This window comes from Miscanthus floridulus, chromosome 7 (assembly GCF_019320115.1).
Source record: "Miscanthus floridulus cultivar M001 chromosome 7, ASM1932011v1, whole genome shotgun sequence".
Taxonomy (NCBI): domain Eukaryota; kingdom Viridiplantae; phylum Streptophyta; class Magnoliopsida; order Poales; family Poaceae; genus Miscanthus; species Miscanthus floridulus.
This window is the reverse complement of record NC_089586.1, coordinates 27,298,012-27,310,871: the sequence shown is the minus strand read 5'-3', so window position 1 is coordinate 27,310,871 and position 12,860 is coordinate 27,298,012. Positions and strand designations below refer to the sequence as shown.

At 46.3% G+C, this 12,860-nt stretch overlaps 2 protein-coding genes across 4 annotated transcripts; both read left to right on the top strand.

Annotated features, from left to right (window-relative positions):
- Nucleotides 1–927: 927 nt before the first annotated feature.
- LOC136462918 (ethylene-responsive transcription factor 3-like) lies at nt 928–2,165 on the top strand. The gene has a single exon (XM_066461968.1). It carries the CDS (start codon nt 1,209–1,211, stop codon nt 1,857–1,859), a length of 651 nt encoding a protein of 216 aa, XP_066318065.1. The 5' UTR covers nt 928–1,208; the 3' UTR covers nt 1,860–2,165.
- A 4,127-nt stretch (nt 2,166–6,292) lies between these two features.
- LOC136462917 (chromatin-remodeling ATPase INO80-like) lies at nt 6,293–11,824 on the top strand. Of its 3 annotated transcripts, XM_066461965.1 has the most exons (3): nt 6,293–6,912; nt 7,011–7,142; nt 10,696–11,824. In XM_066461965.1, the coding sequence occupies exons 1-3, from the start codon at nt 6,904–6,906 to the stop codon at nt 11,728–11,730; spliced, it is 1,176 nt and encodes a 391-aa protein (XP_066318062.1). In that variant the 5' UTR covers nt 6,293–6,903; the 3' UTR covers nt 11,731–11,824. The 3 variants fall into 3 exon arrangements, with proteins under 3 accessions (XP_066318062.1, XP_066318064.1, XP_066318063.1); XM_066461967.1 differs by lacking the exon at nt 7,011–7,142; XM_066461966.1 differs by lacking the exons at nt 6,293–6,912; nt 7,011–7,142 and adding an exon at nt 7,272–7,336.
- Nucleotides 11,825–12,860: the final 1,036 nt, after the last annotated feature.

Below are 12,860 nucleotides of genomic sequence, written 5' to 3'. Positions count from 1 at the left end.
CCATGACTTCTACCAGTTTCAAACCATTGGTGATAACCATGGTTATCACAATCGATATTTCACTGAGGGCCAAAACCAATGTTGCTGTAGTAGTCCTTGTGTTCATCAATAACCAAAACCTGAACTAAGAGCCTCGATACATTAAACTACTAACTCAGAACATTTAGGATATGGTGCTTAATATACGTACTCCTACAATGGAGAGGAGGTGTTCAACGAGAAAACAATTCTTATTAGGTTGATACTAAGTTTGCTCTTGATGGTTGAATCTATTAAAAGGTGATTACAGGAATCAGTTATTAAACTTACCTAAACATCTTAGATGGTTGAATTTTCTACAAGATAGTTAAACTTACTCATAAAACACCTTTCGGGTTTGTTTGGCTACACATGTATTTACCTTGGATTAAGTGAATACATATCTAGCCAAACAAAACCTTATATTGCATTAAAGGGATTGACATTAGACATGTCTAACATGGCTCATTGAGGTGCAGTGTGCAGAGGAGGTAGAGGTGGGATGAAAGAAAGAAAATTATGGCTTTACCTATTCCTAGTTTATATTAAAAAAACTAAAAACAACTCCTCATCACCGTATACGCAAAGCCTAAGCTTCACCAACCTTTTATATTAAAATTTATATTATTGCAAATTTCTCCTTTTAACCACTACTAATAATGTTTAAGAACATTTAAAAAATAGAGTTCTGTATCAATCTTATTTACTTGCTATAATAATCTATTTTAAGGAGATTTTAAAGATGGTCCACACGTTGCAAACTCGCCTAAACGCTACGGAGCCGATGTAAACCGGCGGCGCCAACCGGCAAGGAAAAGCGCTGCAAAAGCAAAGCTATAAAAAACAATTTAAATTAAATCGTAAAAAGACATGTCTACAGCTACAGGCGAAGGAAAGAGAAGAAGAAGAGTCAAGGGGGGAAAGAGGAAAAGAGAAGAAAAGAAAAAAAAAAGGAAGATTTTTGTAAGAAAAAGGCAAGGCGGGCACCGGGCAGAGATGGTGGTGGTGGGAGGCGAGCCGCGAGCGGGTGGGCGGTGGCAGCGCAAACAAGCAAGCCTGCCTTCCAATTAACTCCTTCCCACCTTCCCCTCCGTCCTCCCTCCTCCGATTCCCAAATCCTCGCCTCCAATTCCGATCCTCCGATCCCCGTTCCTGCACCACACACCCTCGCGCTCGGCTAATCCGGCGGCATGCGGCGCGGCGACGGCGTGGCGGCGGCGGAGGCCGACGGTGATGTGGAGTCGCGGTTCCGCGGGGTGCGGAAGAGGCCGTGGGGCCGGTACGCCGCGGAGATCCGTGACCCGGCGAAGAAGGCGCGCGTCTGGCTCGGCACATTCGACTCCGCCGAGGACGCCGCCCGCGCCTACGACGCCGCAGCGCGGATGCTTCGCGGGCCCAAGGCCAGGACCAACTTCCCGCTCCACGCCGCAGCCGCCGATGCCCACCACCATCACCTCCACATGCCCACCGCCGCCGCCGCCGCCGCAGCCGCAGCAGCACCGTACACGACATATCCCACCGCCACGGGCGTCTCGACGCCGCCGCCGGTCGCCAGGCCGGCTTGCAGCAGCCTCAGCTCCACCGTGGAGTCCTTCGGCGGCGCGCGGCCGCGGCCCCCGCCGCCGCCGATCCCCGACGGCGACTGCCGCAGCGACTGCGGCTCCTCGGCCTCGGTCGTGGACGACGACTGCACGGACGCGGCCGCCTCTGCCTCTCTGTCGTGCCCGTTCCCGCTCCCGTTCGACCTCAACCTGCCCCCCGGCGGCGGCGGCTGCGGAGCCGGCGTCGGGTTTTACGCCGATGAGGAGGATGAGCTCAGGCTGACGGCGCTGCGGCTGTGACGTCGAGCTCAATTGAGCGAGCCGCTGCTTAGAGAAAGAGGAAAAGGAGAAAAATATTTGGTTCTTCCGTTCTCTCGTAGCCGACACGAACTCTCCCTCCACTACGATGTTGTTGTTGTTTACTTGATCTGTTGATGATTACTATTTGCCTGAATCCTGGTCGACTTATCTGCATGCTTGCCTGCTTGTTTTCGGGCGATTGAGGATATCGCCTAATCTTGCAGCAGCTGTTGTACTGTAATATAGCAACATTTTACTTCCTCTTGTGAGGAAAGAGACAGACAAAGTAACTTATTTCAATCTTTAGCTACATTTTCCCTTCTTGTTTTTACTCTTCATTCAAGTATCACTTGTTTGGAATTGAGGAACTGAAAAAAAAAAATCATTGAAAAGGAATGGCCAAAATGTGGAGATCAAAGTTGTGTGAACAAATGAAGTTCAACCACATTTCAACCAATATATTTCTTCATTCTCAGATACCATGAACAAATTTACTTTGCTTTTCTTTAGAGACCATAAACCTAACTATCCTAAATTCCTGGTGCTTGTGCTACTAACTTGTTATTACAGTGATCCACAATTTCAGTTTGTATTACTACTTATGCATTGTAGCAGTTTCCCATAATAGAACAAATGATGCTTCTATTTGTGTCATTGAAAGTAAATTTAGTGGCTAACTTTTGATTTCTTAAGCTGTAAACAACATTGGCTATAGATAGTGGGTCTGTTGAAAACTGCATCCAAAGCAGTTTGCATCAATAATTTGGAATATGGTTACAAATTAAACATTAGCTGAAAACATAAAAAGTCACGCTGAAAGTAGAAGATTCTACTTGGTGCTGTACTGCCTCATGGCACATCTGACAGATTCATATAAAGCATCATGATGCTAAGTTATTTGCAGGATCAACTACTACAACTATCAAAGCATTGCTAATAGCATCAATTGGGGTGGCATAGCATAAAAAGTGGAAGGTATTTGGATATACTTTCCTATTATTGGCAGTTTCTTGTCTGTTATTTATATTTACTAACGAATTGAACAGATGTTGTACATTTCAGGTTAGGTTTGTTCTGTCATTTGTACATTGAAGGATGGTGACGCAATGGTAGTCATATTCTGTCTCTTAGTCTCTTATTGTTTGGAAGCAGGAACAAGTTTGTGACCTTTGTAGATATTGTTTGGTTACCTTGTCATGCAATGGTATATTTGCTTGGAGTGACATTTTAATTGCGAAGACTAAAGCTCTGTTTGGAGGTGATCTTTATGCGCTTGCCTCTTCTAAACAAAAATCTTAGTTTTTAACAAAAATAATATGGCTTAAATCTTGCTTGATCCTCAAACATTTCTAGTCTTCAGTAGGTAGTAATATTATCTTGATATGATTTTCACTTATACTGGGATAAGACAAAACTGCTCCTTTCTACTCCCTCTGTTCCAAAGTTATCAGCACTTTAGCTATGTCCTAAGTCAAACTTCTCTAACTTTGACCACTTTTGTTTTTTAGAAAAATGCACCAACATCTACAAAATCAAACTAGTATCGTTAAATTCTCCACGAAATATGTCTTGATAGTGCATTTATTTGAACTTGTAGATGTTATAATATATTTTAAAAAGAACGGTCGAAGTTAGAGAAGTTTAATTATAGACAAAGCAAAAGTGGCCTATAATTTGGATAAGAGGCAGTATTATTAACCTTGTGAGTATCTTCGTTTATGTGAAATTTGGGATTTAGGTGTCTCCTAAAAGGCATGCTCTGGCTAGCACTATGGCAAGCAAAACCGTCCTATTGCTGACCCAATAATCCTGTAGTACTCGGCCAGTGGACCTTAGCATGATGAATTCAACCAATGAAGAGTAAGTGTAAACCTAGGATGCATTCAATCAAATCATATTCCACTTCGACCAACAGTACCAAGGGTATATATTGTTAGCTGTCAGCACGTGACTATAGCCTCTTGATGACTGTGCTGACTCGGGGTTGAGTGAAATGTATTGATTAAATATGGAATGTGAGCAAAACATATGATAATATGACAAAGGCTGCCTTGTTGTATTGAAGGCAAGGGAATATGGCATTGTTTTCTTAAATGTTATGCTATTGGATAGTGATAGTTATGGTGGTTATGACTATAGTAATGTACACCCAGGTTCAGGTTTGTTTGGAGAATGGACTTTATTAAGTTTAGCATCTCGTCTTAGAATCGCCTTTTTCTTTTTCGATTTGTGTATTTTCATGCCATTTATAAATATTTTACTCATTGAAATAATATACTAAAGATAAACTTTTTTTTCTTTTGAGAATCTTAAATAATTATTACTATGACATTTTTCTGGCAGCTTCTGCTTGCATACTGCTTGATAATGACTTTTGGAGCCCCTGCCCTGAACACACCATGACGGAGCACTGATGTGATCAGACTGTAAACTGCAATGCCCTCTGCTAATTTGCTGGGGGTAGAGGGCCAATCTGTGAAAGGAGTCTAGGTGCAAGAATTCCATGGAACTTGTTTGTCAGAGGCACTCGTTTGTCGAGTCTTAAAACAAGTAGCTATGGTGTCAGTGTGTCACTTGAAAGCAGTTTCTTCTTGCTAATATCCAGATCAAAGGTTCAAAGACAATGTAACATTACCTCATTACTGTTGAAGGGCCGAAGAATTTTGTAAGATAAGTTATAATTATTTATTGATTTATTGAAAAGTAGAGCAGGTTATACATCTGGTTTGCTTTTATTTCATTACTTTGATCAGAATTGTACTATGCAGTTTATTTTGTTTTTTCTGAACAATGGCTTCCATATTTTAGTGACTAATCACTACTAGTGGATATTATTTCTTTTCTTGTTAATATTATAATTTAATGCTGTTTTTTTATGATGGTGTTGGTGTATTGCTTCTGCGGTTGATCTAGATGGTTATCTTAAACTTGAGTTTCTTTTTTTGAATAATGATGCAATCATATTTTAATGATTTATTTCTTTTCTCGTTAACGTTAAACATGTCTTACAGTAATTTAATGCTGTTGGTGTTTTGCTTCTCCACTGTTGATCTAGATAGTTATCTTGGTGATTTGTGAGTTCAATGTAGATGGTCATGAAATCTATTTTGCCATGTCTGGTCTTAGCTACTTCTTCTGTCCCGAAATAGAAGATGTTCTTGTTTCCCAAGAAATCAATTTTTTTTAGACTTTGACTAATTATATATAAAAAAATACTAATATTCATAATGCATAATTATTATAATTAGATAGATTTTTTAATATACTTTCATAATAAGTGTATTTGGAAATATAAATGTTGCACGCATTTTCTGTTGAGAAAGTTTAACCTGTATGCATCCCATGGTGTCTTTCTTTTTCTGGGATGGAGGGAGTACGCTTTAATGAACGTACTAGATTTGCCTCTCCTACAAATCATTAATCTTATTGAATTTGTTTATTTCTTTGACCTGTGATTTCATCATAATATATGTTATTTTTTTTATTATAACATAGATAGATTTTACCTTTGCAGTTATCACCTCGAGAGCTGATTTTGCTTGTTGCTAAGGATTTTGTCAACGGCAAATATACTTTTGTGTTTGGTGTTCCACTCTCCGACATGTAGTTTGATTCTTTCCCCATGAAAACCTGTTGGGGTCATTAATTTGATTTGCCACTTGTTCCAGTAGGCCCAACAATTTAGTCGTCCACTTGTGTGGGGTTACGATTCAGCACTGCAAAAACATCTCTTATCCCTGGTTTACTGTAGCGCCAACTTTCAGGGAACTAATGGCCATCCTGATGACCATCTTATGCTGCGTCTTCTATATTTTGTCAGATATAGTGAGCTCTGTTTCTGTTTTCCCTTTCTTTATTATGTGCAGTAGTTTCTCGTGCAATTTTTTATGTTCATTGGCTTCAGGCATGTGAAGGGCGGGCTTGGTGACCGAAAGGTTTCGGGCTCGAGTCGCGGTCTTCTCGCATTGCACAGGCAAGGTTAAAGCTTGCCACTGACATCCTTTCCCAGACCCCACACAGAGCAGGAGCTGCACTGGGTACGTCTATTTTTTATTGGTTTCAGGCATGTAACCAACCCATCACACCCTGATACTCGGGAGCCTCGAGAAATCGAGATTGCCGCCAACTTGTTTCCAGGAAGATGCGATATAAGTTGGGCTGAAAGTTACCAGATTTGATGAGTTGGGATGTACGGAATCCCATTTTGAAACGAAAGATCGCACAGCACAGGCTTGCTTATTGGATCAGCAATCAGGAAGCCCATATGTATGTTTTTCAATGTTCACACCGCATGTACGAACCCCCCCCCCCCCCCCCCCCCCCCCCCCCGAGTATATTTGTGATGGGCGTAGGTTAATTTGCAGAGATCCCAGGTGGAGAAGGGAGCAGGAGGAGGTCAAGCCGTCAAGGGCGGAGGGGCAAGGCCATGGCCAGCTGCCACGACCACGAGAGAGCAAGATGAAAGCGAGGATACGACGGGGCAGCGGCCAACCACTGTCCATCCTCGGTCCTCGCTTCCTGTCCTCGGTAGGTAGGCAGGGCAGGCGAGGAGGTGTTAAGGCCCTGAGCTGTCTCCTCTCCTCTCCTTCCTCACGCCGCGGACCCGCAGTTGCGAAGGTTGCTGCTAGCTGGGGCCCGTGCGTGTCTGGCTGCTCCGGCGGCCGGTTGGCCGGTTGGGGCGCCTCTAACCAGGGAGCTGCTCAGTTGTTGATAGCTCGCACCTCCCAGCTGCGCAACCAAACCCAAGCATACAGGCGTCTCCTCGGCAGACTCCGACCGCTGCCCTGCCTTGGAAATCCATCGTCGTCCCACCTCGCCTTCTCCTTCCGTCCCCCGGCCGCCCGCCGCGCGCGTTCTCCTCTCTTTCCTCTTGACAGGGAGGAAAGGGGGAGCGGCAAACGGAGAGGAGGTCAGGAGGAGGAGGACCGGAGGTGGTGCAGCAACAACCAGTAGGGCCCGGCCGGCCTCGTCCGTCCGTCGTCGTCGCCCTCCTCTCCAGCCAATCCTTCTCCAGGCGCGCACACAGTCACACACCAACGACAACATGGCTGCTGTAAGTAACACAACATGGCTGCTGTAGGTAACATTTCCCATAGGCCATAGATTAGGCACCTCAATTGGGTGGCATCGTTTGCTTGTCCCTGCATCCAGAATGATGGCATTGGCATAGCACTGGGACGGACGGTTGCTCCGGCTGGCATCGGCATGGCAGCATGGGCACGCGTGTTAATGCCGTCTATTTCATTACTACTACTCCATGCATGCCTGCTGCTGCATGATGTCGTAAGTGGTTTTTTTTCCTTCAGTTTTTACTACTACGACGAAGCTAGTAGGATACAGGAGTACTGTGCTACGCTGCATGATGACCACAATTCACATTGGGATCATCTTTGGCTCCTTCCAGCCCGGAACCCTGCCCATGTGCCCCCATGTTGCTGATGATGATTGCCACCTTATGCATCCATCATCCATGCGAGGTTAGTTCGGTTTGGTGATGGTCATTGTTTTTTTTTTCTTAAATAGGCAAGAGCATTACGTATCATAAGACAGAAGTTATAAAATACACGAGAGACCGTCCCCTGGCTGACAGTTACCTCAAAGCGACTACATTTTGACTATGAAAACCTTGGGATCCATTGGAATAAACCTAAACTACGCGTGGGCCTATGGTGCCATGGGCGAAGGTCGGCGAGCTGTTCCACCAGTCATCGCCCTAGATGCTAGGAACAACTCATCGAGAGGCTCGACGTTTGCTACCGATAGGGTGCCCTAGAAGTACGAGTCGTACGAACGCTTGGCCACTGAGGAAATCGGTCCTTGTGGTGCCAGGAACCCTATCTTCTTCATGAGCAATATTTTTCAAGCTTCGTCGTGTTTGGACGTCGAGATGTGGTTCATCTGCTCTTAAGACTATCTCTAACAACATCACCCAAAATACAAGACCCATTCCATGTTTGGGTAGCGCTACATGCAAATGGTTCAATATCCATTTTTGGTCTTCTCCAGCAACAGAACCCAAAAGAGAACCCTTTATGTAAATGAGTCTACAGGAGAGAGGATACTCATATTTGGGTTGTGCCTCTGCTGTAACCTAAAATATGTCTCGCATATAGATATTCTGTTGGAGGCTAATACAGTAACATCCACGACCCATTTTGGGTTTGGGTCTTCATATAGATCATCCTTTGGAGATAGTCTAATAGGTATATTGGTCTGCTTTGGTGCCGGCTTCTGGGCGGGGAGTTTGATGAGTGCTCAGTCACCATGATTATTCAGCATTTCAGCAAGGCGTAAGAGCATGGGTAACAGCCAATATCTGACCACCACCGTGTCACCTGTACATACTTCGCTTGGACGCATCCAAATTCAATCATTGCTAGGCCTTGTTTAGATTTCAAATTCAAGTTTTTTCACTCTCTCTCCATCACATCAATTTTTAGCCGCTTGCATGGAGCATTAAATGTAGATAAAAAAATAACTAATTGTACAGTTTAGTTCGAAATCACGAGATGAATCTTTTGAGCTTAGTTGGTCCACAATTAGACAATATTTATCAAATAAGACAAAAATGTTACTATTCATCAGGTTGAAATTTTTTGCAATCTAAACATACCCTAGGCCCTGTTTAGTTCCCTCCCAAAACGCCAAATTTTTCAAGATTCCCCGTCACATCGAATACGAAAACGCATGCATGAAGCATTAAATATAAATAAAAAATAAAACTAATTACACAGTTTAGACGAAATCCACGAGACGAATCTTTTAAGCCTAATTAGACTATGATTGGACACTAATTACCAAATAACAACAAAACTGCTACAGTGTTCATTTTGCAAAAAAAAATTGCATCTAAACTGGGCCCTAGTATCTGAACATGGGGGCGCCGCGCCTGACTTTCCCAGGCGGCGCCGCCGGCACATGGCGTGTGATCCCGTGCTTGCATTGGACGGCTCGCCGCTCGCGTAGTCATCACGAGGCCACCCACCCATGTGCCGCGCCGCGCGCCCTTGGCCCTTGCTCCGGACTCCAAGCCCGCTGCCGTTGGTGGATGGCGGTCGAGCTCGAGGCTCGAGCACACGGGAAACGGAAACCAGCGAGCAGCGACGAGGAGTACGTGCCAGACGTCGCGGCGGCTCCTCAGTCCTCGATCACAATTCACACGGGAGGGCGACTTGCACGATGCACCCGTCGTCTGCCGTCGTTACGGACGATGGTTGCATTGGCACGAGTGGATTGCGTGCATCCGGTCCGGATGGATGAGTTCAGTTTAGCCTACGTACCCCTGGCCCTGGAGGCTGAGTTTCAGCTAAGCGAGTACTCCTAGATTATATTATTTGCGATGCACCATTGAGGTACCTGACTAGAAAGTAGCGTGGCCTTGCCGCGTGGTCCTGTGTGGTGCTTGTATCCTGAAGCTAATAATTATATTGTAATTAGTATAACTTAGCTTCTGTGGAGAATAAATAGTAGTAGTACAATATAATTATACATATCAATGGAGTTGATGTTGATCGTTGCCATTACAGAGGATAATAGCTGGAGTCTCTTTTTTTTTCAATTAAGAACTATGCACGACACCCATCATTGTGAAATTAAGAATTGTATATATAGGATCGTGAAGCCGGTAGAATCACTCAATTGTTTTATTTTATGTGTGTTATGGGTAAGCTAGCATAAAAATTTCATAGCAATTTGAATAAAGAAACTAACTCTATTAATTTTTTTAGAAAACTCCTGAGAAATCTAGATCCACATTAATAGCAAAAAATTACACTAAAACATGTGATGTTATGTGTTTACAGTGCAGTGCTAGTTGTGTAGAGTTCAACAAACTTGGTTTGACATTTTTAAATTTTTATTTGTTTTATTATGTTATTTACAAAATTTCAATCGTTTTAGATAAATAACAAATTCGCAGGAAATTAGAAAAATGTCGTCGGGCTGAATTCGGCCAAGTAAGGCCCAGGTTCGGCGGGAAACAGGCCCGAGCGGGAGGCAGGCCGGCCCATTCAAAAGGCCTGGATTGCGGGTTGATTTTGGTAAATTTCGAGGGCTTTTTTGCAAAAAAACTTGAGAGGAGGTCTGGACTACGGGTTGATTCGACTAAAGTTCGAGGGTTTGTTTGCAAAAAACCACGCCTCGCACGCTCTAGGCCGTTCACGTGTCCGATCCGACAGCCGGGAACAGCTGGTGACGTGGCCACGCTCATCGGCCAGTTTTTTGGTGCAGGTTTCATATGTAAGGGCGCGTTTAGATGCAAAAATTTTTGGGTTTTGGCTACTATAGCACTTTCGTTTGTATTTGACAATTAGTATCTAATTATGAACTAATTAGGTTCGAAAGTTTCGTCTCGCGATTTCTCACCCAACTGTGCAATTAGTTTTTTTTCGTCTACATTTGGTACTCCATGCATGTGCCATAAGATTTGATGTGATGGGTACTGCGCAAAAATATGTGGAAACTAAACACGCCCTAAATATAAAGATTTGCACTAGCTGTAGCTGTTTCGTCTGTGACGTGCCACTGCTCGCACGCATGTATTATTTCTGTCGTCGGTGTTAAGCAGCAGGGAGCTGTCCATGCACTGTCCTGTCATGTGCTGTTCTCTTGGTGTTTAAGGCAAATGCTGCTAGTACCAGTAGTTGGTTAACACGTAGTACAACTTTCATTTTTGACGTAGCCATACTTCTTTGTGTTTTCCTTTTCTTAAAATAAAAATGCAAATTCGTAGATAAGAAAATTGTGATGGCATCGAAGATTGTGTTTTTAACCGTAGTGTCCAATCTTCGAATTTGCAGCAACTGTTCATTTGAGACTCGTGCGTGATTGAATGCAGGCCGGGCACGCCGTGGTGCCCAAGTTCGGCCCCTGGGACGCCGAGAACATCGGCTACACCGTCTTCTTCGAGAAGGTGCGAAACAACAAGGCCCCGCCGGCGCCCGCTCCCAAGCCTTCTGCCGGCGGCAACGGAGGCTACGACTTCGATCCGTACGAGCACTACGAGAGCCTCAGCAGGAAGGTGCCGTCACGCCCGCCGAGCTCGCACGGCCACGCCCAGCCCGCCGCCGCAGCCAGGGCGCCGGCGCCGGTAGTGGCCGGTGCCGGCTACGACTTGGACCCGTACGAGCACTACGACAGCCTCAGCAGCAGGAACGTGCCCTCCCGCCCGCCAGGCTCGCACGGCCACGCGCCTGCTGCCGGCTACGACTACGACTTCGACCCCTACGAGCACTACGAGAATCTCAGCGCCAGGAACGTTCCTTCCCGGCCGCCGAGCTCGCACGGCCACGCGCCGCAGCCGCACCCCGGGCACGGGTACCACCGCCGGACCGGGAGCAACGGCAGCAATGCCGCGTCCAAGGCCAGCAGCCGCGGCAGCAAGTTCTCGCCGCCAAGGCCGTACCAGCCCAGGTACATCAGCAACGATAACAACAACGTCAGCTTCCCGCCACAGCCGCAAGGCGGCGGCCATGGCGCCCAATACCACCACAATCACCACCACCACCACGGTGCGCCGAGGGCAGCTTCCGCCTCGCCGTCGCCGTCGCCGCCGCGCCACCACCACCCGGCCCCGCCGCTGCTGCCGCGGCGCCCTAAGCCGTCGGCCGTGCCGAGGTTCGGCGTCTGGGACGAGCAGAACGCGGCGATGGCGGCGCAGGGCTTCACGGTGCAGTTCGAGAAGGTGAAGCGCCACCGGGAGGAGGCCAGCAGGACCGCCCCCGCGCCGCCGTCCGTGCAGCCGCCAACGAAGCTGCTGGCGCCTGACCACGCGGCGGCGGCACCACGCGCGCGGCGACACGGGAAGAGGAAGGCCGAGAGGTCCTTCATGTCCAGGATGTACAGGTGCCTGTTCCCAAGGGTCAGAGAGTGAGTGATCCGACGACCGACGGTAGTTACCACCACTCAGCCGTATACGTGTTCTTCGACAGAGATTGTATTGTACTACTTCAGGATTTGTTCGTTCTTTGTTCATTACTATGTTGGCGCTGCCTCCTCCTCCTCCGGCATTCAAATTTGTCTCCAGCTGCAACCTTTGGCGCTTTGGTGACGAGCCAGCTAGCGCCTGCCACCATGGCCAGTGCAGGCTCAGCTTTGCGACCGGCCGGCCAGCTTCTGTTGGAAAACACTAGGGGATAGGATCGTATGTTCATGCTTCCGGTGGAACACACTACGCATATAGGATCGTATGTTCACTCGATCGTCCATCAACCTGCTCGCTCGTTTTTTCTTCGACATACAAAAACTTCTACAAAAAGAAAAACAACCGCATTTAGGAAAGAATCTCTCTATAGCCGTGCTCCTAATTATCATCGTGCCCGTTGGTATCACTACGTCAAAAAGGGTTTTTTAGAGACGGTTGTAGACCATTTGTAGGGGCGGTTTGCCCAGCCACCTCTACGCAAGGGTCTCTACAAATCATGTATTTGTAGGGGCGGCTGGTGTTTCCAGCCGCCCCTACAAATCGATTTGTAGGGGCGGGTCGTATTACCAGCCGCCCCTATAAATAGATTTGTAGGGACGGCTCGTATTACCAGTCGCCCCTACAAACATGTATTTATAGGGGCGGTTTAATCTAGAATCGCCCTACAGTACGTTTTTCCGCAAAAAAAATTAAATTTACAATTCAAAATCGCGTTGCCAAACGTGCCACGACCAACGTTCTGAACCGCGATCGCGTTGCCGAACGCCTCATGACCAATATTTCGAACCGCGTTCGTGTTGCCGAACGCCCCCGCGACCAGCGTTCCGAACCGTGTTCGCGTTGCCGAACGCCCCGCGACCGTGACTACAAGCACAAGAGTATTCTATAAACTACAATTACAAGTCAAATTCACAAGAATATATACAATCCATCATTAAATATATAAATTCCATACACATTGTTATCAACGTCCTAGAGCTAGTCTTTCAGTCTCACGAAGGTGTTGGTACTGAGGATTTATACCTAACTCAGACTCTCGGTCATGGTAGGCGCCTCTGACGTGTACAATCTGGTACAAT

Coding starts and splice junctions, on each gene's coding strand:
- LOC136462918 (XM_066461968.1), top strand. CDS start 1,209: ATGCGGCGCGGCGACGGCGTGGCGGCGGCGGAGGCCGACGGTGATGTG.
- LOC136462917 (XM_066461965.1), top strand. Junction 7,143..10,695: donor GCCTGCTGCTGCATGATGTC/GTAAGTGGTTTT, acceptor GATTGAATGCAG/GCCGGGCACGCCGTGGTGCC.